This window comes from Primulina huaijiensis, chromosome 6 (genome assembly GCF_012295235.1).
Source record: "Primulina huaijiensis isolate GDHJ02 chromosome 6, ASM1229523v2, whole genome shotgun sequence".
NCBI classification, from domain to species: domain Eukaryota; kingdom Viridiplantae; phylum Streptophyta; class Magnoliopsida; order Lamiales; family Gesneriaceae; genus Primulina; species Primulina huaijiensis.
Genome location: NC_133311.1, coordinates 3,240,398 through 3,262,134, shown reverse-complemented (window position 1 = coordinate 3,262,134; position 21,737 = coordinate 3,240,398). Strand labels below are relative to the sequence as shown.

General features: G+C 38.1%; 1 protein-coding gene across 1 annotated transcript; it reads left to right on the top strand.

The window, feature by feature from the left end:
• The first annotated feature begins 5,731 nt into the window (after positions 1-5,731).
• LOC140978930 (uncharacterized) lies at positions 5,732-6,530 on the top strand. Its single transcript, XM_073444164.1, has 2 exons — positions 5,732-6,018; positions 6,113-6,530. Exons 1-2 carry the CDS (start codon positions 5,732-5,734, stop codon positions 6,528-6,530), a joined length of 705 nt encoding a protein of 234 aa, XP_073300265.1.
• Positions 6,531-21,737: the final 15,207 nt, after the last annotated feature.

Here is a 21,737-nt window from a genome sequence, read left to right as displayed (position 1 = left end):
GATCAATTAAGTTTTGGTGATTCAACAAAAGATTATCGTTTTAAAGTGAACATTAATTTAAGTCGAGCCGACCTGAATTCTTAAAGAAAACTGAACTCGTTGTGCGTAGCTGGAATCCACTTAGGTAAACTTGTCTTGATCTACAACTGATTGATTCATAACTGGTCATCTGAACTGATCTTCAGTTGGGCTGGTGAAATTAATTGACTCGTCAGTTGAACTGATTTCACTCTTTCAGTTGAACTGATCAGCTGGGCTCTTCATCAGTTGAGCACTTCATCAACTGGCCGAGCTTTTGAAGGTATTTTGCTGAACTGCCTGTCAGCTGGAAATTCAGTTGAACTAGTTTTTGATACTTCAGTTGGACTGATTCAGTTTGGGCAATCAGTTGGCACTTTCAGTTTGCTTTTTGAAAGCTTCAGTTTTTGCTTGGTTAACTGATCAGTTCGAAGCCTGATCAGTTTCAGCATCCTGCGCACTTCGATAAATCATTAGTAACAAAATAACAAGTTTTGTTAACATCAAAATCAAGATTGCGAACATGAAATATTCCAATAATGATTACTATATCTAGAATGGTTATCAAATTCAAAAAGTCGATCGTTGGATAAAAGCCTGTAAATAGTTCAATCGTATGGACATTTGGATACTACAATCCACAATCATAATCAAGCATTATCAATCTTGAGCATTCTATGATCAAAGATTTTAAAGCTCAACTTATCAAGAGTTTATTTCGGCACGCGCTTAATTATTCATATTCGATTATTCAGAATATTTTGTGATAAGTGTATTTTATTCTGAAATACTTTTAACTGATAATAAGAGTCTTATTGATTACATTGTTTGAGTTGTGAGACAGCTAGGAGTTTCGATAGGCAAGTGATAATCTTTATTGAAGTGGGTTATTGTAATCTCCAAAGTTTTCTAGTAAAATCCTTCTTAATGGAAGAAGAGGTGACGTATGGATTGTTCAAAATCTCCTAACATCCATAAACAATTTTTTGTGCATTTACATTTAACTTTAATTTTATTATCTCAACCGATATTTAGCCTAGCCATTTTTATTATTCAAACCTATTCGGTGAGCTTATTTATGCGTAGTGTATAGCTGCTGATTTACTGAAACCTAACCGACAAGAATTACAATCTAATGTTGCTAGCTCAACTAATTTAATTTGATAATTTGTGATATTGTTTATTCGGTCACCTTCCAATCATTATCTCGATCTTAACATATACATTCCAAATCATGCAATATCTTATTTGAGAAATATTTTAATAGAGAAGTGTCGTCACGCTATGAAAGGTATTAATATCTATAATGTTTTTACATTTTTATAGCGTTGATTGACAAGATTCCACTTCTTAATTTTGTGAAGACCCAAAGAATTAGCTAACCCAAAGAATTAGCTACAGAAAGCTATGAATTAAAACCCTTTCAAGCCATGAATTCAAAGCTGAATTTGAAGAGCCATAACAACACTTTTAATGGTGTTTAAAGCCCTTAAGGAGGTCATAAACATGGTGGTAATGGTCTTGAATGACAGTCTTTTCATATCCCCTCCATGAGCCCATAAATACCCTGCATGATAACCAAAAAAAAGACGCAAAACATCCACAAACATTCTGAAAATTCCAGCAGAAAGATAGCCATATTTTCGAGCTTTCCAACAGCCATTTTCGAAGCACCTGCAATAGCCGACTTCTTGTCCAGTTCAAGGAAATCTAGCAGCTTTCGTTTTCGAATTTTTAGTTGTTCTTCCCTCAATTACTCGAAGATAATAATCAAGTAAGTGAGCTTTTGCTATAATATTAGTACACTTGCATTTCATAAGTGTACTACTCGATATATATATATATGTCCACATACTTGTTCTTCGTAGGTATGTCCACATTTGCTTAAAAATACGCTATGTATGTTTCTTGAAATTCGATCGGCATGATATATTCATTCCTAATTGTTATGAAAACATTTGAACAATTTGTTATTTGATATTAGTTATAATATTTGAAAGCATGTTTGAAATCTTTGAAATGAACTGTAATGATTCGAATTAGAAATGACAAGGAAATTCCGATATTCAATATGTTTTGTTTAGGCCCTGATGCAGTGGGATATAATAATCGTTCTTTTGGTCTCACCCCTTAGAGGAGTAACATATAGGGGACTGATCAGTAAACCATGAAAATGAGATGATTTCAGTGCTATGGTTGTATTTTGTTAATATTCGATTCAACGTGCTTATGATTGAAATTATAATAATATATTCGTATAATTATAATCTCGATATTTGTTATGCATGATCGACCCCCATTTACTGAGTATTTCCCAAATACTTAACCCTTACATCCCCACCCCAGATAAGAACGAGGAACAAATCGAAGATATAGAACAAGAATATTTTTGGGGATGGTGATGAAGCTAATCCAATTGAAGACCAGTTCCGTCTTTTAGTAGTAATATCGTGTTTTACGCTTCCGTATTTCGTTTCAATCGCATTGTAAAGACGATTATTGATTTATGTAATAGACTGGCTTTTGGCTATTTGATGTACTAAGTGGCTTACTGTTACACGATTTTAAATTGTTAAACAACGCCGATGGCACGTCTCGGTTTCGGAGCGTGACATTTTAGTGGTATCAGAGCCGCCAGGCACGACATACTTATATTACTAATAAAAAGGATATTGATAACTTAGAACTCTTGTTAGACTTTAGACAGTGAAGGAAGCGCTGGGACGGTATAGTTTGACCGCCCTAGCGCGAAGTGTTCTGGAATCTACAATTTTAGACAGCGCTGGGGTGGTATAGTTTGACCGACCTAGCGCGAAGGTGGCACTGGGGCGGTAAAGTTTGGCCGCCCTATCGCGGAGCTCTCTGATTCAGTCTTGTTTTTACCTCCATTTCATAATCTAGCAACTGTCTAACGTGCCTAGCCAGATTCATATAAAGGATTTCCGAACTTTCTACTCTTGGAAATTTTCTATCGGGTGTCGAAATACTTTAAACTATCCGTTAATGTTGCTATCCATCTGATTCTATTGTTCTAAGCCTTTCCAATTGTTTTTATTTCAGGAAACGGCTTCAAATTCTTCTATGTCTCGCACTCGGACCACGGCTCGCATGAGTGTTACACTTGTCCCTGACAAGGATACCATCATAAAGGACATTCTAGCATCTTTCGCCCTAGAACAGAAAGACAGCGGGAAACTGATTGCAACTCTACAAGAAGAAAAGCACGAGATGGAAGAACAGAAATCTCATCTCAAGGCTCTCTTGGAGCAGACTTCTTTTATAGCAGTCCAACGACATCAGCAAGATGCAACGATCATTCAATAACTTCAAGATTCGGTGCAACAGCTGACTACGCATAACGAACACTTACAGAATCATGTTCAACAACTTCAAGATGTCCTTATCGACTTGGAACCTGAAATGGAACCAATAGAAGAGCCGATGGAAGACGAAGCAGTAGGAGATGGAGAGATTTTAGATGATTGAGGATTTAGTGTCGTGACTATTTGTAATAAGGATTTATAATCCATTTTGTTGGAACTTTTCAAGTTCGCAATATTGATTTTGATGCAAACAAAACTTATTATTTTGTTTCTAATAATCTACCTTAGTGCGCAGACAGCTAAAACTGAATTAATCAGTTTACGAAACCACAACTGAAGCCATCGGAGATGCAAACTGATTGAACCAACTGATTGTCGAGACTAAATCATTCTAACTGGTTCTTCAAACAAGCAGTTCAGTTGATTGTTCAAAGTGATAGGTGATTCAGCAGGAAGATCTCAAAAGCCTGGCCAGCCTATGATGTGTCCAACTGACAAAGAACCCAACTAACTAGTTCAACTGAAGGACTGAAATCAGTTCAACTGACGAGTCAACTGATTTTACTAGCCCAACTGAAGATCAGTACAGTTGACCAGTTCAAAGTATCAGTCAGAATCTTTCAGTTGCAGATCAATACAAGCTTATAGTAAATGGATTCCAGCTGTGCGTGAAGGTACAAAGCCATTGTCCTGTCAAAGGACAATAATGGACGTTGCATCGGAGCATTAAAAGACAAAATGCTCCAGAAGGGCAGTCGAAAAGTCGAAGCACAAAGTCCAAGGAGCCGATTCAAATACAACGGATATAATAATTGAGTCTCTCTGTACGATCAGCTTTTCCCATCTATATAAAGAGAAGATCAGTGAAGACTCAAAAGAGAGACATATACGAGAGTGAAAAGAGTTGAGAAGAAAAATAGAAAAAGGCACGCTCAGTTGCATATCAGCTTTCAGAAGCACTTAAAGCCCAGAGGGAATTCTTCTTCATTGTATCAGCTTAGTTTAGAAGTCATTTTCCCTCAGTGTGTGAGAACATTCTTGTTCAGTTCTCACACACACACTCACTCACAATCCACTCAAATACCATCTTACACAAAGACGTTAAACTTGTGTATGTAATCTTTGACACATAGACGTTAAAGAAGTGTTGGTTGGAAGGTGCTGCCTTCAGTCGTAGCTAGGAGTTCAGTTTAGGCAGTAGTGTAAGTCCTAGCTGAGTGGGTTTGTACAAAGAGTTGTATAAATCAAAGTCTTCTAGTGGAACCTACCCGTGGTGATAGAAGGTGTGACGTAGGAGCAGTTAAAGTCTCCGAACATCCAGAAACATATCTTGTGTATTTAACTGATTAACTGTTGTTTTCAAATTGTTTCGATCAGTTAGAGCATTCGTCAGTTCAGTTGTCACCGTAACTGAACAGAAGAATGCAAAAACTAATCTAGTTTTTCTCAGTTATTTAGTTTACATAAGTTAAAATATTTTCTAATAACAGTCTTCTTCACGAAGGATTACTTTGAGTTTCTTCCGCTTGGTTTTAAACCAAACTCGATTTAATTCATCGGTGTTCATATTCTTAGAACACAAGCTATTGCAACTCATTGGAGAATATAGTGTTCGAAATGCCTTCGAAGGCACTAGCACACTCGATCCTTTACATTTGCTTTCTCATGAATTTTCTTTCTTTTTGTGCTTCCTAAAACTTGGATTTGTATTGCTTTCCATTTTCGTTTGAATCAATAAAAAGTTTATTTGATTTTATCAGTGGTCGATTTCATTTCATGTTTGACTCATGTTAGCAAACAAATATCTTAAAAACTTGTACACTTGTAGGACATGGACGGAAGACCAGTACGAAACAACCGCCCGCGCGCTACGAAAATCGCAACAACAACAGGAATAACAACGACAATGAAGGGAATTCACCTCCGTGACCGCCACCCGGATTGGGCCAAAGTCAAGCTGACTTAATGGCCATAGCAACTATTGTGACCACCACAATCCAAGGGTTGGGAAACATAAATGCCAACGGCAATCCGCCACCACCACCGGGACCTCCAGCACAAGGGGTCAAGTACCACTACGAGTCTCTCCGGAAGAATCGAGCTCAAACATTCAAAGAGATCCAGACCCCGAAGTTGCCCGAAATTGGCTCAAAAATGTCGAGATCCAACTTCGCTTACTCGAGATTCCCAACAAGTTCAAAGTGGAGGTGGTGACACCATTTTTAGAGGAAAGAACAGCCAAATGGTGGGAGACAGTCTCATTAGCTATGACAGCAGATGGACCAATCACATGGCAACAGTTTCGAGAGGTATTCCTGAAACAGTACTACCCGGCAGAAGTGAGATTATAGAAGTTGAGTGAATTTGAAAATTTCACTCAAACATTGGATATGTCTGTGGTGGAGTATACTTCAAAGTTCAACTCTCTCGTAACCTATGCCCCCACCATCATGACTGATGATACCTTAAAAATGCACCGGTTCAAGCGTGGTTTAAGCAACCGTATTCAATCAGCTTTAGCAGTGTACCAACCCACGAGCTTTGCTGATCTAATGGGCGCAGAAATAAGAGCCGAGACAGACACCAAATGCCGGGAGGATGAGAACAAGAATAAACGACCTCTTTGTAGACAATCTTTTCAAGGGGAAACAACCATTCAAAAGGCCAAATCAGTCCAGTGGGACTTTCAATGGAGTTTCGTCTAGTCCAACCTATCAAGAGGCCAAGATGTGTCCTATCTGCAATAACCGCCATTCTGGAGAATGCCGTAGGAAGACTGGTGCATGCTTCAATTGTGGGAAGTTGGGACATCAAATTGCTGATTGTCTCGAGCCTAAGAAAGGGACATGGTCAAATACTGATACTACCCCCAACAAGCCGAAGGAAAATAAGCCTGACGCTCATGTGTTTGCAATAACTCGAGAAGAGGCAGATGACTCAAACGAACTCGTGGCAGGTACCATTCTAATCAATGAAATGTCAGCTTATGTATTGTTTGATTGTGGTGCCACTCATTCGTTCATATCTAAAACGTTCGCTAAGAAATTAAGGCTTATACATGATATACTTGTCGAACCCTTTAGAGTAGCAACTCCCACTAGTAAGATCTGTATCCATGAGCACTTATTTCAAGCTGAATTGATTCAATTAAACCTGGTGGAGTTCGACGTCATTCTAGGAATGAATTAACTATCAAAGAATCACGAAATTATAGATTGCCGCTTGAAGAACGTCAAACTAAGGGCTCCAAACCAAGAAAAAATTGTTTACTATGGCAAAGTCAAGAAAAAGAAATCCTTACTATCTGCTTTCCAGACTTGAAAAGCCATGATAAGCGGAGAAGAAGTTTACCTAGCTGTGTTAAGCGAGGTAAAAGAAGAAACCGCACTTGCACTAGAAGAGATTCCGGTAGTACAAGAGTTTTCGGATGTCTTTCCTGAAGAACTCCCTGGCATAGTCCCCGACCGCGAAGTGGAGTTTAAGATTAATGTAGTATCCGATACTACACCAATCTCAAAAGCACCATGTCGAATGGCTCTGGAAGAGTTGAAAGAACTCAAAGAACAACTTCAAGAATTGCTGGATAAAAAGCAAATCTGACTAAGCGCATCTCCGTGGAGAGCTTTTGTCATATTTGTAAAGAAAAAAGACGGAAGCATGATATTGTGTATTGATTACAGAGAACTGAATAAGATCACAATCAAGAATCAGTACCCGCTTCCAAGGATAAATGTACTGTTTGACGAACTCAAAGGAGCTACATTCTTTTCCAAGCTCGACTTAAGGTCAGGCTATCACCAACTAAAGGTCAAAGCAGACCATATTCCGAAGACAGCCTTCAGAACAAGGTATGGACACTATGAGTTCACGGTAATGCCGCTCGGATTAACAACCGCTCCGGCAGCATTCATGGATCTCATGAATAGAGTGTTCAAACAATTTCTTGACAAGTTCATTGTGGTATTCATCAATGATATTCTTGTATATTCGTCAAGTGAGGAGGACCACAAAGAACATCTTCGTCTCACCCTCCAGACGCTTAGAGAAAAAAACTGTACGTCAAATTCAAGAAATGCAAATTCTGGCTAAAGAGCGTCACATTCTTGAGACACATAATATCAGCAGCAGGAGTATCTGTAGATCCTAAGAAGGTAGAAGTCATCATGGATTGGTCCTGGCCAAATAATATGACAGAAATTCGAAATTTCTTGGGATTAGCAAGCTATTATCGAAAATTTGTTGAAGGATTCTCTTCAATAGCCATACCCCTCACTAAACTCACGCAAAAGAACTCTAAGTTTCAATGGAGTGAAGAATGTGAGTAAATCTTCGAGACCTTGAAGAAGAAACTTGCCTCTACTCCAGTATTGATATTGCCAATTGAAGGAAAAGACTTCACCATCTACAGCGATGCTTCAAAAGGAGGTTTAGGATGTGTGCTCATGCAATATGGAAGAGTAATTTACTACGCTTCAAGACTACTGAAATCATATGAGCAAAACTATCCGACGCATGACCTCGAACTAGCTGCAGTGTTGTTCGCCCAAAAAAAATGGAGACATTATCTTTATGGAGCCAAGTGTGAGATTTTCACTGATCATCAAAGCCTCAAATATTTTTTCACCCAAAAAAAACTAAATATGTGGTAGAGACGATGGATTGAACTTCTGACAGATTACGACTTGACGATAAGCTATCATCCGGGCAAGACGAATAAGGTAGCTGACGCTTTGAGTCGGAAGAATATGGGTAATGTAATCTTAGCATCACTTTCAACACAACCATACCTCCGAGAAACGATCAAGATATGTCAAGATCGAGACCCCAATTTGGTGAAACTGAAAAACAAGCTGAAGAAGGAAAATCATCGGATCTTCAGACAGATGACAAGGGAGTCGTGTGGATGAAAAAACGATTGTGTGTACCTGATATTGAAAATCTTCGACATGAAGTCATGTCTGAATCACACAAGTACAAATTTTCAGTCCACTCTGGTTGTACCAAAATGTACAGAGATTTGAAGAAAAGCTTCTGGTGGAGTGGAATGAAGAAGGATGTTGCAATGTTTGTCTCTAAGTGTCATGTGTGCCAATAAGTCAAAGCAGAGCACCAAAGACCTCGAGGACTTCTTCAACCTTTTGAAATCCCGGAATGGAAATGGGAACATATTTCCATGGACTTTGTAGTCGGTTTGCCAAAGACTAGACAAAGTCATGATGGTAGATGGGTAATCGTAGATAGACTCACGAAATCTGCGCATTTCTTACCTGTCTGCATAAACTATAATCTTAATAAACTGGTCACCTTATACATGAATAATATCATACGATTACATGGAGTTCTAGCTAGTAAACTATAAAACAGAGCTCTTAGGTTTGCATCCCATTTTTGGAAGAGCTTTCAACAAGCTATGGGGACTAAATTTACTCTTAGTACGGCATATCACCCTCAAACTGATAGCCAAACTGAGAGGACAATTCAAACTTTTGAGGATATGCTGAGAGCATGTGCTCTAGACTTCAGTGGTAATTGGAGTGAACATATGCCCTTAATTGAGTTCACTTACAATAATAGTTATCACAGCAGTATTGGAATGGCACCGTACGGAGCTCTGTATGGACGAAAGTGTCGATCACCATTATATTGGGATGAATTAGGAGAAAAAACCATCGTTGGACCCGAATTGATACAAGAAACAATGGATAAAGTTGCAATAATCAAAGAGAGACTAAAAACTACACAGGATCGACATAAAAGCTGGGCTGACTTGAAAAGAAGACCCGTAGAATTTGAAGTGGGCGAAAAAGCATATGTGAAAATGTCTGTGAGAACCCGAAAAATTCGATCCGAAGCAAATCATGTAAGAAAAACACAACTTGAAATTTAGCTTAATATAAGCTCAGCAACTTTCATTCCAACTATAAACTTAAATATGAACTTAGATTTCAGCTAACTTTACTCGAGGAAGTAGCTTCAAAGCTTGGAGACTTACTCAACGGGAAACCAAGCTGCAAGTAATCACATCCATCGAAGAGTTATCACTGGAGGAGTAAAACCCCAGCTCAAGGACTCGACCTTTCAGCTCAAAGAAGCTCAACCAAGCTTGTCCTAACAAGACCAAAAAGGGAGCTAAAAGATGAGCCAAAGAATTGGACAAACTTATTGTGCAAGAAGCCACCTTTGAGATAACCAAGGAAGAAGCTAAAAGAAGAACTAAAGGTTAGGACAAAATTAATATGCAAGAGATGACCGTTGAGTTAATCCATGAAGGAGCTAAGGGAAGAGCTGAGAGGCCAGGACACATTAATGATGCAGGAAATGACCCTATAGAAAACCAAGGTAACTCTTGAAGAATTCATGGGATTTTGGACTACATTTATGGCTAATCTTGGACCCCAAGATTTCGGCCAAGGGCTAGATGAAGAGCAATTGTTTGTCCTATAAATACTACATCAAGGTGGAAAGAAAAACACTCCAAAAAGGCATAAAAAAATTCGGTTCCCCCCATCCTACAAGCTCTCGGCCGAAGTCAAGAAAGGAGGAGGAAAGAATTTTCGTGCAGTCTAGAGCTGCTATCAGGTGTTGAAGTGCTGCTCGATTGAAGATCGCATTAATTAAAGTCACGTCGAAGTGTTTCCGAACTTTCGAAAGGAAACTTTGTGCCAAGATCTGCAACGTTCGAACCTACCTTCAAAATACAGTAAGTTGGTTTTTGATATGTATGTTGCTTGTATTTTTAAACCTCATATATATATGACATGACATGCTTGTATGTGTGTCCCTTTTTCGAAAATGACAGTCTGTTCAGTTTAAAATTTCGATCGATTATATGTTTCTTCTGTTATTCGAAATCCTTTGATTCCGCTGCATTCGTCTGAAAGTCTAAAAGTTCTGTCTGATAAGTTCTATCTGATAAATCTGAACTCTGTGTCGCATTGTTACGATTCGAACGTGAAATCGGACGAGAATTGTGATTCTGTCTGGCCCCCATTGGTGGGTATAAAACCATGTTCTGTTCTGGCCTCCATTGGTGGGTATAAAACCATGTTCTGTCTGGCCCCCATTGGTGGGTATAAAACCATGTTCTGGCCTCACTCCTTAGAGGACTAACATATTGGGGACAATTTGACCATGGAAATAAGATGAGTAACAGTGTTGTGTCTGTCTTTGAATTGTTCTGAAATGATCTGAATTGTTCTGAATCATCTGTTAACTTTTGTCTCATATTCGATTCGTTTTTGTAAGTTAAAAGTAATGAGATTTGAAAGTGTGTTAAAGAAATGTTTTAAGAAAACTAAGTTCTCTATATGTATCATTAGAAATCGATCGACCCCCCACTTGCTGAGTGTTTCCCAAAACACTCACCCTTTACAAATTTCAGATAAAAACGAGGAACAACTGAATGAGGAAGAGCAAGATGCTTTTTGGGGATGGTGAATCAAGGATCGAGATCAAGATTCAAGATTTTTATTTTCCCTTGTTTTCGTTTCAGAAAAACTCTGATGTAATGTTTATTCCATTATCATTGTAAAAGACAATATTATTTTATGAAAAAGACTGGTTTGTTTTGATACGAGGCTTAATTGTTTTCAAGTAATTAAACAATGTCGGATGTCACCGAGGCTTCGGACACAGGGCGTGACATTTAAGTTGTATCAGAGCCGCCAGGTTCAAAATCCTGCTGGGATTTTGACAGACAAAATTTGACAAAACTTTGGCAAAAACCTAGTGTATCCCAATCTGAGTCCAACTTTCATTTGTTCCTTAATTTTCGAACAACTTCAAAAATCTATCCCTTCAATCGTTCCGCAATCCTTAGCATCGAAAATTTTCCACGACAACTTTATTTCTATTATTTGTGCCTTTATATCCTTTATATGATTCTGATGCTTTACCTCGATCTTTATCCTAGGAAATGGCTGCTCCACGTACGCGTGCTCAGGCTGCCCTTCGTATGCGTCAGCTTACCATCGATAATCAAGCTAGGGAGATAGCGACTTTGAAGGCGCAACTGGCTAAGGAGAAACTGGAAAAGCAGGAGCTTAGTGAGATTAGGCACATACTAGAGACTGACGTACAACGATTAACTCATCAATTGGACTTGGCTGAGAGCCAACTTCTACAGATACCGACTGATTCAGCTCGCATCGCGCGCTTAGCTTCACTCAACAGGGATTTGCTGGAGAGAGTGGAGATAGAGCGAGGACGTGCTACTCAGGCTCGTAAGCGTCAGGAGGAGTTCAGCGCCAAGCAAGAGTGGTACATTTCAAGGCTCTACAGTACTATGGACCAGCTTCAAGACCAGAACAACTACTTGCATCTGGTGGTAGAGAACATGGCAGAGGAGGGGGAGGCACCGATGGAGGTGGTCGGAGACGACAGTGACAGCGACAGCGATGGAGGAGAGATGATAGATTAGATTAGTATCAGGATTGTAATGAAAAGATGATTGAAAAATTATTAACTGTATCAACTTCTTTCTAAATAAAACTTCTATTATCTTTAAATTTTTGCACATTTAAAAATTAGATGAGTATCTTATCAATAAAATTTTTTTTTATATAGGAAACCAGCATGGATCTTCAAAGCATTATACATGAACTTCAAAAACAACTTTAGGAAAAGGAGACAGAAATTAAAACATTGAAAGAAAAAAATGAAAAACTCGAGATGGGTAACTACCAGTTGGATGGGAATAACGTATGTATGATGGAAGATCTTCGTGAGGCCAGAGAGGAAGAGAAGATACTGCGTGAGGACGTAAAACGTTATGATGCTTATCATCTGGAGTCGGAACGTCGACACAAGATCACCAAGCAGGAGTTGAACAAAGCGCAAGATAGGATTTTGACGCTCCGAATCCGGAACGATAGCCTTCTCAAAACACAACAACGCCTTCAGGAACGAATTGATGAATACGAAATCAATGAAGCAGTAAACCAATCCACAATACATGAGCTTCAGGATCAAGTAAACAACCTTGACCACCACAACACACAATTACAAAATCATATTGATCAGCTACAGAATAACATGATCAATATGGAGGAACTCTTAGAAGAACTCGAAGCTAACCAAGAAGAAAACCCTATGGAGGAGGAAATCGATGAAGCAGTAGGAGATGGCGAGGTTATAGACGCGTAGAGAGAGAGCTCTAGATTAGGCATCGAGTGTATCTAGAACTATTTGGCTAATCATTTGTTTGGAAACGATTGATTGTATGAATTTCAAATTTTAATGATATTATTTTGTTTATACATTGTGGTAAATAAATTAATAAATATATGTTTATAGGAAATGGCAGGTACACCACCAAGAAATAATCGAAACCCCAGAAGAGTTAACCAAAACGAGGATGAGAATCCTCCAAGGGTAAATCTCAGCCAGGAAGATATGATGGCCATAGCTACCATTGTAGCCGCCACATTGCAAGGAATCGTGAATCCCCTTGCCAACGCCATTCAGCCGCCACCAGAACCACAACCGCGTGGAATTAAATACCATCGAGTTCCAACTTTCGATGGGAACCCAGACCCGGAAGTCAGCCATAACTGGCTCCAGAATGTCGAATCACAACTACACCTACTGGAAGTGCCGAAAGGATTGAGAGTTGAAGTTGTAACACCGTTTCTAGAGGATCGAGCAAGAAAATGGTGGGAGACTATGTCACCATATCTGGCTGAGGTGGAACAAATCACATGGCAGACTTTCAGTTGAGAGTTTTGGAAACAATACTACCCAGCCGAATTTCGTCTGCAGAAGTTGAGCGAGTTTGAAAACTTCAAGCAGACACCAGATATGACGGCGATGGAATACACCTCGAAGTTCAATGATCTAGAAACCTATGTTCCGACAATCATGTCTGATGAAACTTTGAAAATGAATCGTTTTAAGAAAGGACTGAACAGCCAGATTCAATCGACTTTAGCAGTATTCAAGCCGAATAATTTTGCTGATTTGATGGGCGCGGCAATGAGCGTGGAGACGGATATCAAACGCCGTGAAGATGAGAACAAGAACAAGAGACCGTTGGTCAGTCAATCTGCTCAAAATGGTCCAAAATTCAAAAAACCAAACTATTCAAGTGGTCCTTCAAGAGGAGCCTTTAACGGTGCTGGTAATGCAGAAAGAAAGTTGAGCGATACATGTCGACAAAAGCACTTTGGGGAATGTTAATTGGAAAACGGGTGCTTGTTTCAAATGCAGAAAAGTGGGTCACCAGATTAAGGACTGCCCAGACAACAAAGACAAAGGGACGGGACCCAGCAAACCAAAGGAAAACAAAACTAATGCTCGGGTGTACGCAATAACTCAGGAGGAAGCTGATAACACCAATTAAGTAGTGGCAGGTACTGTTTTATTCAATGAAATACCCGCATATGCTTTGTTTGATTGTGGTGCCACACACTCATTTGTGTCTAGAAGATTTGCTAAGAAGCTGAAACTTGAACATGAAATCCTTAGTGAACCGTTAAGAGTGGCAACATCTGCTAGCAAAACAATTGTAACTCATAAGGTGTATCGAAACTGTAAACTTTGTATCAGTAAACAAATTTTTGAGGCAGAACTGATTCAACTCATTATGATTGAGTTTGACATCATTCTTGGAATGGACTGGTTAGCTAAATACCATGCCATTGTGGATTGCCAAAAGAAAAATGTTAAACTCCAGACTCATACTAAAGAGGAGATCTTATATCATGGAAAATCCAGAGAACAAAAATCTCTGTTATCTGCCTCACAAGCCTGGAAAGCTATAAAAAGAGGTGAAGAAATTTATCTGGCAGTGATCAATGAGGTCAAAGAAGAAGAAGTCCCAAAGTTGGAAGATATTCCAATTGTTCAGGATTTTCCAGATATTTTTCCCGAAGAGCTACCAGGTGAGATACCCGATAGGGAAGTAGAAATTGAAATCAATTTGGTCCCTGGTGCTGCACCCATTTCAAAGGCACCATACCGAATGGCTCTAGCTGAACTAAAGGAGCTAAAGGAGCAACTGCAGGATTTACTGGACAAGAAGCATATCCGCCCTAGTGCATCTCCGTGGGGAGACTCAGTGTTATTCGTAAAGAAAAAGGACAGAAGCAGGAGGCTATGCATTGACTATAGGGAGTTGAACAAGATCACCATAAAGAATAAGTCATCACCATAAAGAATAAGTACCCACTCCCGAGAATAGACGATCTTTTTTATCAGCTAAAAAGAGCCAAAGTTTTCTCAAAACTCGATCTAAGATCTGGTTATCGTCAATTGAAAGTAAAAACTGAGGATATCCCTAAAACTGCTTTTAGGACGAGATATGGATATTACGAATTTACAGTAATGCCTTTTGGTCTAACAAATGCTCCTACAGCATTCATGGACCTGATGAATCGAGTGTTCAAACCATACCTCGACGGGTTTGTGGTTGTTTTTATAGATGATATCTTGGTATACTCACCAAGTGAGGAAGAACATAGGGAACATCTGCGTCTCACTTTACAAACACTGCGAGAAAAGGAACTCTATGCCAAATTCAAAAAGTGTGAATTCTTGTTGAAAAGTGTGGCGGTCCTAGGCCATATAATCTCTGAATTAGGGGTGTCAGTAGACCCTAAGAAATTAGAGGCAATCAAGGATTGGCCACAACCTAAAACAGTAACCGAAGTAAGAAGTTTTCTTGGTTTAGCTGGCTGTTATAGAAAATTTGTGGAAGGATTTTCTCCGATAGCCATTCCACTCACCAAACTTACTCAGAAAAATTCGAAATTCATTTGGAATGAAGCATGTGAAAGAAGTTTTGAAACCTTGAAGACAAAACTCGCATCCACACCAGTGCTAATTCTTCCCGTGGATGGTAAGAATTTCACTATATACAGTGACGCTTCAAAGGGGGGATTGGGGTGTGTACTTATGCAAGAGGGTCAGGTAATTGCTTATGCCTCACGGCAACTAAAATCATATGAGAAAAATTACCCCACTCATGACTTGGAGTTAGCCGCAGTGGTATTTGCGCTTAAAATCTGGAGGCACTACCTTTATGGAGTGAAATGATAAGTTTTTACTGATCACCAGAGCCTCAAGTACATTTTCACTCAAAAAGAATTAAACATGAGGCAAAGAAAGTGGATGAAACTTCTAAAAGATTAAGATTTGGTAATCAATTATCATCCGGATAAGGCGAATAAGGTGGTAGATGCATTGAGCCGAAGAAATTTTGGAAAAGTAAGCTTATCTTCACTATCAGCGCAACCAGGACTTCGAGAAACCATTAAATTGAAGTAGAGTCAAGACACCTCCATCCTTAAAATTAAAGAACAGATCCAAGAAGGAAAAGTTCCAGAATTTCAAATTGATGAAAATGATATCCTTTGGATGAAAGGACGGTTGTATGTGCCAAATATCGATGGGATTAGAGAAGAATTAATGGCCGAGGCACATAAATCGAGATTTTCAGTGTGCCCAATATCGATGGGATTAGAGAAGAAGTAATGGCCGATGCACATAAATCGAGATTTTCAGTATATCCAGGAAGCACCAAAATGTACAGAGACCTGAAAAATAATTACTGGTGGAACGGAATGAAGAAAGAAGTGGCTGTCTTTGTTTCCAAGTGCCTAACCTGTCAACAAGTCAAGGCAGAACACCAACTGCCTGGAGGACTTCTACAACCATTGGAAATACCGAAATGGAAGTGGGATAACATATCCATGGACTTTGTAGTAGGACTACCAAGATCAAGGCAAGGTCACGATGGAATCTGGGTAATCGTTGACAGATTGACCAAGTCTGCACATTTCTTGCCGGTGCGAATGACTTACAACCTGGTTAAGCTAGCTACCTTGTATATGGACAACATAGTGAGACTACACGGAGTCTCAGTAAGTATATTATCTGACAGAGATCCAAGATTTGTATCAAGATTTTGGAAAAGTTTTCAAAAGGCTATGGGAACCAAAGTCACTCTCAGTACGGCCTATCATCCTCAGACTGATGGCCAAACCGAGAGAACAATTCAAACCCTCGAGGACATGCTGAGGGCATGTGCTCTGGATTTTCCTGGAAACTGGAGTGAACTGCTACCCCTGATAGAATTCGCCTATAACAACAGCTATCACAGTAGCATCGAGATTGCTCCGTATGAGGCTCTGTATGGCCGAAAGTGTAGTTCGCCTCTATACTAGGATGAAGTCGGAGAAAAGGCTATTACTGGACCAGAGCTTGTTCAATTAACTGTGGACAAAGTAACCATAATCAAAGAAAGACTCAAGGCAGCCCAAGATAGACAAAAGAGCTGGGCAGATTTGAAGAGAAGACCGTTGGAATTGGAGATCGGTGAAAAGGCTTATGTCAAGGTCTCTCCCATGAAAGAAGTGGTTGGTTCAGTAAATCCGGAAAGTTAAACCCAAGATATGTGGGACCATTCGAGATATAGGAAAAAGTGGGAATCTTAGCCTATCGATTGGCTTTACCGCCGGATATGTCCCGAATACATAACATTTTCCACATCTCACAGCTGAGGAAATATGTTCCAGACCCGAGTCATGTTCTTAAAATTACACCGTTGAAGATTGAAGGAAACCTGAATGAAGAACTCAAATATGACGAGGTCCCTATTCAAATAGTGGACACGAAAGATCAAGTGTTGAGAAATCGAACAATCCCTCATGTCAAAGTTCAGTGGTCAAATCATACTGAAAGGGAGGCCACTTGGGAACTTGAAGAGAAAATGCGCTCACGATACACTCATTTATTCAAAAGCTCGAGCTGATCCAAGTTTCGAGGACGAAACTTTCAATGAAGAAGGAGGGATGTGAGAACCCGGAAAATTCGATCCGAAGCAAATCACGTAAGAAAAACACAACTTGAAATTTAGCTTAATATAAGCTCAACAACTTTCATTCTAACTATAAACTTAAATATGAACTTAGATTTCAGCTAACTTAACTCAACAGGAGGCCAAGCTGCAAGTAATCACATCCATCAAAGAGTTATCACTAAAGGAGTAAAACCCCAGCTCAAGGACTCGACCTTTCAGCTCAAAGAAGCTCAACCAAGCTTGTCCTAACAAGACCAAAAAGGGAGCTAAAAGATGAGCCAAGGAATTGGACAAACTTATTGTGCAAGAAGCCACATTTGAGATAACCAAGGAAGAAGTTAAAGGAAAAACTAAAGGTTAGGACAAAATTCATATGCAAGAGATGACCTTTGAGTTAATCCATGAAGGAGCTAAGGGAGGAGCTGAGGGACCAGGACACATTAATGATGCAGGAAATGACCCTATAGAAAACCAAGGTGACTCTTGAAGAATGCATTTGATTTTGGACTACATTTATGGCTAATCTTGGACCCCAAGATTTCGAGCTCCCCAACAGCCATTTTCGAAGCACCTGCAACAGACGACTTCTTGTCTAGTTCAAGGCAATCCAGCAGCTTCGTGTTCGAATTTTCAGTTGTTCTTCCCTCAAATATTCGAAGATAATAATCAAGTAAGTGAGCTTTTGCTATACTGTTACGTACACTTGCATTTTATAAGTGTACTACTCGATATATACATCCACATACTTGTTCTTCGTAGATATGTCCACATTTGCTTAAAAATACGCTATGTATGTTTCTTGAAATTCGATCGCCAAGATATATTCGTTCTTAATTGTTATGAAAACATTTGAACAATTTGTTGTTTGATATTAGTTATAATATTTGAAAGCATGTTTAAAATCTTTGAAATGCACTGTAATGATTCGAATTAGAAATAGCAAGAAAATTTTGAAATTCGATATGTTTTGTTTAGGCCCTGATGCGGTGGGATATAATAACCGTTCCTTTGGCATCACTCTTTAGAGGAGTAACATATAGGAGACTGATCAGTAAACCATGAAAATGATATGATTTCAGTGGTACAATTGTATTTTGTTCATATTCGCTTCAACATGCTTATGATTGAAATTATGATAATATATTCGTATAATTATAACCTTGATATTTGTTATGCACGATCGACCCTCATTTATTGAGTATTTCTCAAATACTCACCTTACATTCCCAATGGAAGACTTGTCTTGTCATTCCTTCTTTTAATAGTAATATCGTGTTTTACGCTTCCGCATTTCGTTTCAATCGCATTGTAATGACGATTATTGATTTATGTAATAGACTAGCTTTTTGGCTATTTGATGTACTACGTGGCTTGTTGTTACACGATTACGATTTTAAATTGTTAAACAACGCCGATGGCACGTCTCGGTTTCGGGGCGTGACAAATTTTCCCACAAAAAATATATATTTCATGGTTTGTGATATATAGATAAATCTATGTGCGTATTTAAAATATAAACTATTCGATATTATTGTAAAAACAAACAAGAAGAATTCAATAATTTACGTATAAAATTAATTTTAATAAAGAATCAAATCGATTTTTTTTCCAATTAAACTAATAGGATTGATTGAATTTTTCTTTAAAGCCAAAAACAGAAGCTATTTACTAAAAAAAATTGAATCGATGTATAAATAACATAAATAACAATTAAAACATAAATAAAAATCAAATTTCTCAAAATCTCATTTATTCTGTGTGTTCAGTTTTGGGAAAAAAATGAAGTGATCTATTTCTAAATGTTACTAGAAATATTTGTCAAAGTAGCAGACCAAAGTATAGCATGAAATCATTTGACCGATTAATTTTCGGTTGCTTAATTCTTGTACTTCTTGATCATTAAGATAATGTTTTTAAATATTTAAAAGAAAATAATTATAAAATTTCACTCTACAAATTTCATTTGTCAACATTGCCTAAGCGTGAGATGAAATATAGAACCATATGAAAGCATGAGTAAAAAAAAAAAACTAGAATAATGGTTTGGTGGTTACAACTCAATTGGTGAGTATTCAATTAGAAGATGATGTAGAGAACTCCTTTGTCGATGCATAAAGGAATGGTTCAACTTGGAGATTGGATGATAACTCCCTTGATCATTGAGTTGGAAATCTGAAGATCCTCGTGCCCCATTGAAAGAAATAATGTGAGTAGTTTTGTTCTAGATTGTTTTTTATACAAAGTGAGAACAAGAATGAACAAAATCTAGCAAGTTTAGGTATTTTGATTATATCTCACAGTCTGTAATCCAAATGACTAGCCTCCAAGACGAATGAATAGAAAACTCAATTTGGAACAAGTCGTACTTCATGTCAGTTGGGCTAAATCGGATATTATCTAGGCAAATTGATGGTTGAAATACCAAACTAATTGCACGAAAACAACAATCAGTTAAGTATGAGTAGTTGCGGTATTTTGGTCAGCCTGATGATATCGGTTATCCAAATGAAACGATTCAGTATGTGTTACAAAGCTTAGACAATGATCTACAAATAATATTCACAGGCCAAATTCTAAATCAGAGTGTAAAATGCTATTAAATGACAATGAAGTGATTGGCTCTGCACAGGCTTAAATCAGCAAACATACCTCATCAGTTCGGTTCAATTGAGCAAGTTCAGCTAAGCAGGTTCAGTTGACCAGTTTCAGTTGAACAGAGGAGCAAAACTGAACCAGTTGACCAATTGAGTAAAGCCAAATTGAACCAGTTGACCAGCTGAGCTTACCTGAACTGAACCAGTTGACTAGTTGAGTAGAGCCAAACTGAACCAGTTGACCAGGAGCAAAAGTGAATGACCAGTTTAGGCTCGGAAAAATTTCCAGCAAAGCAAAATTGACCGTTTCAATATCAGAAACAGTACAAAAACTTTTTAAATATTCATATTCTTGGATCTAACATATATATCATTGTTGGAGCCTATCAATACATCTTGAAGATCAAATACGTTTTTTGAAGAGATTCAAAGCATATGAAACCTAAATGAAGAAATGAGCAAGAATGAGAGCGAGCCCAATATATGAGCATACATTTGAGAGATAAATGCACTGTAAAAGATTAAATCCATACACACAATCACTCACACATATAAATGAAAGTTGAGCTTCAAATTTTAGTTGATTGAGTTTTCACACAAAGATATTAAATATTTTGTTTGTAGTCTTGGCATAAGATACGTTAAATATTATACGGATTATGAGGTTGCGGCCTACAATCGAGAGTGTACTAAGAGTTTCAATTAGGCAAGAGATAGTCCTAAGTTGAAATGGGTTGATACTAGGATTAATATAAATCAAAGTTTTCTAGTGGATCCTTCCCCTTGGGAAGAAGGAGTGACGTAGGAGTTGATAATATCCGAACATTCATAAAAAAATTCGTTTCTATTTATTTATTGCATTTACTTATCATTTAAATTGTTTTAAAGATGCATTGTTGAAGCATTTTATGTGTTCTTCAAATATCAAAATATTGCTTACCAAATGTTTGATAAAATACTTCAACCAAAATGTTTTTACTCATTCAACTTGCATATCTTATAAATACTTTAAAAAAATATTTAATCAGTTTCTACAAAGAATTATTTTGAATGTCTTCTTCTTGGTTTGAAAACCAAACTCGATTTAATTCATCGGTGTTCAATATTTCAAGAACAGAGCTATTATAGCTTAAAGATTATCCCCCAAATCGATCATATCAAGAAGATACAGAGAAAGAATGTTGTTTTTCTAAACCAAAAGATTTATCTTCTTAAGGTGTTGAACAGGTCCAACATTGAAAGGATCGGTCAGGGGATGAAAGAGTGTTTAGAAGGGGGGGTGGAATAAACACTAACAATTTTCACAACTTTTTTGAATATTTAGTCAGTTTGGTGATAAACTGAAACTCGAGAATCTTGTCAGTCTATATCAATCAGTTAACAATAATAGTTTGGAAATAAACTGACTAATAGATAGAATAAAACTGAAATAAGAACACACAAGATTTTACAGATGTTCAGAGATTTCAAACACTCCTACGTCACCTCTTCTATCACGAAGATATGATATTCACTAAAAGACTTTGATCGATACAAAGAGTTGTACAGACCCACTTCAGTTTTGGACTTAACAATATCAAACTGAAACTCTTAGTCACAAAACGATTTACAGTACTCAACTGGAGTGAAATAACTTAGTACGACTGATTACAACAATATCAGTTTGTGATTGCAAGCTCAAAGTATAACCTTAAATGCTACGAATGTATACAATAAGCGTGAGCTTTGAAGTTTGAGTATGAACAGAAAGCTTGAAGAGATTTCAGCAGAGTAACAGCTTGGTTGATTTCACGGTTTTCTCTCTGTTTTCTGCTTTTCTTCTTGGCTATTTATAGGCTTGCTTTCAACGGTAACATTGAATACAATTTTAATCTTTATATCCGTTGTTTGCTACGTCAACATTCTTCTGACAATCGTACACTGCAGTTTTTCTGAAATGTGGCGATCCTACTACTAGTTGCAGTCTGCTTTTGTACTTTTCCTTAACTGATGATGTGTACAGCT

Excerpts from the sequence above, each read along its gene's own strand:
- LOC140978930 (XM_073444164.1), top strand. The coding sequence starts at position 5,732 with ATGTCTGTGGTGGAGTATACTTCAAAGTTCAACTCTCTCGTAACCTAT. Across the intron at positions 6,019-6,112 it reads CAAAAGGCCAAATCAGTCCA|GAAGACTGGTGCATGCTTCA; the intron begins GTGGGACTTTCA and ends AGAATGCCGTAG.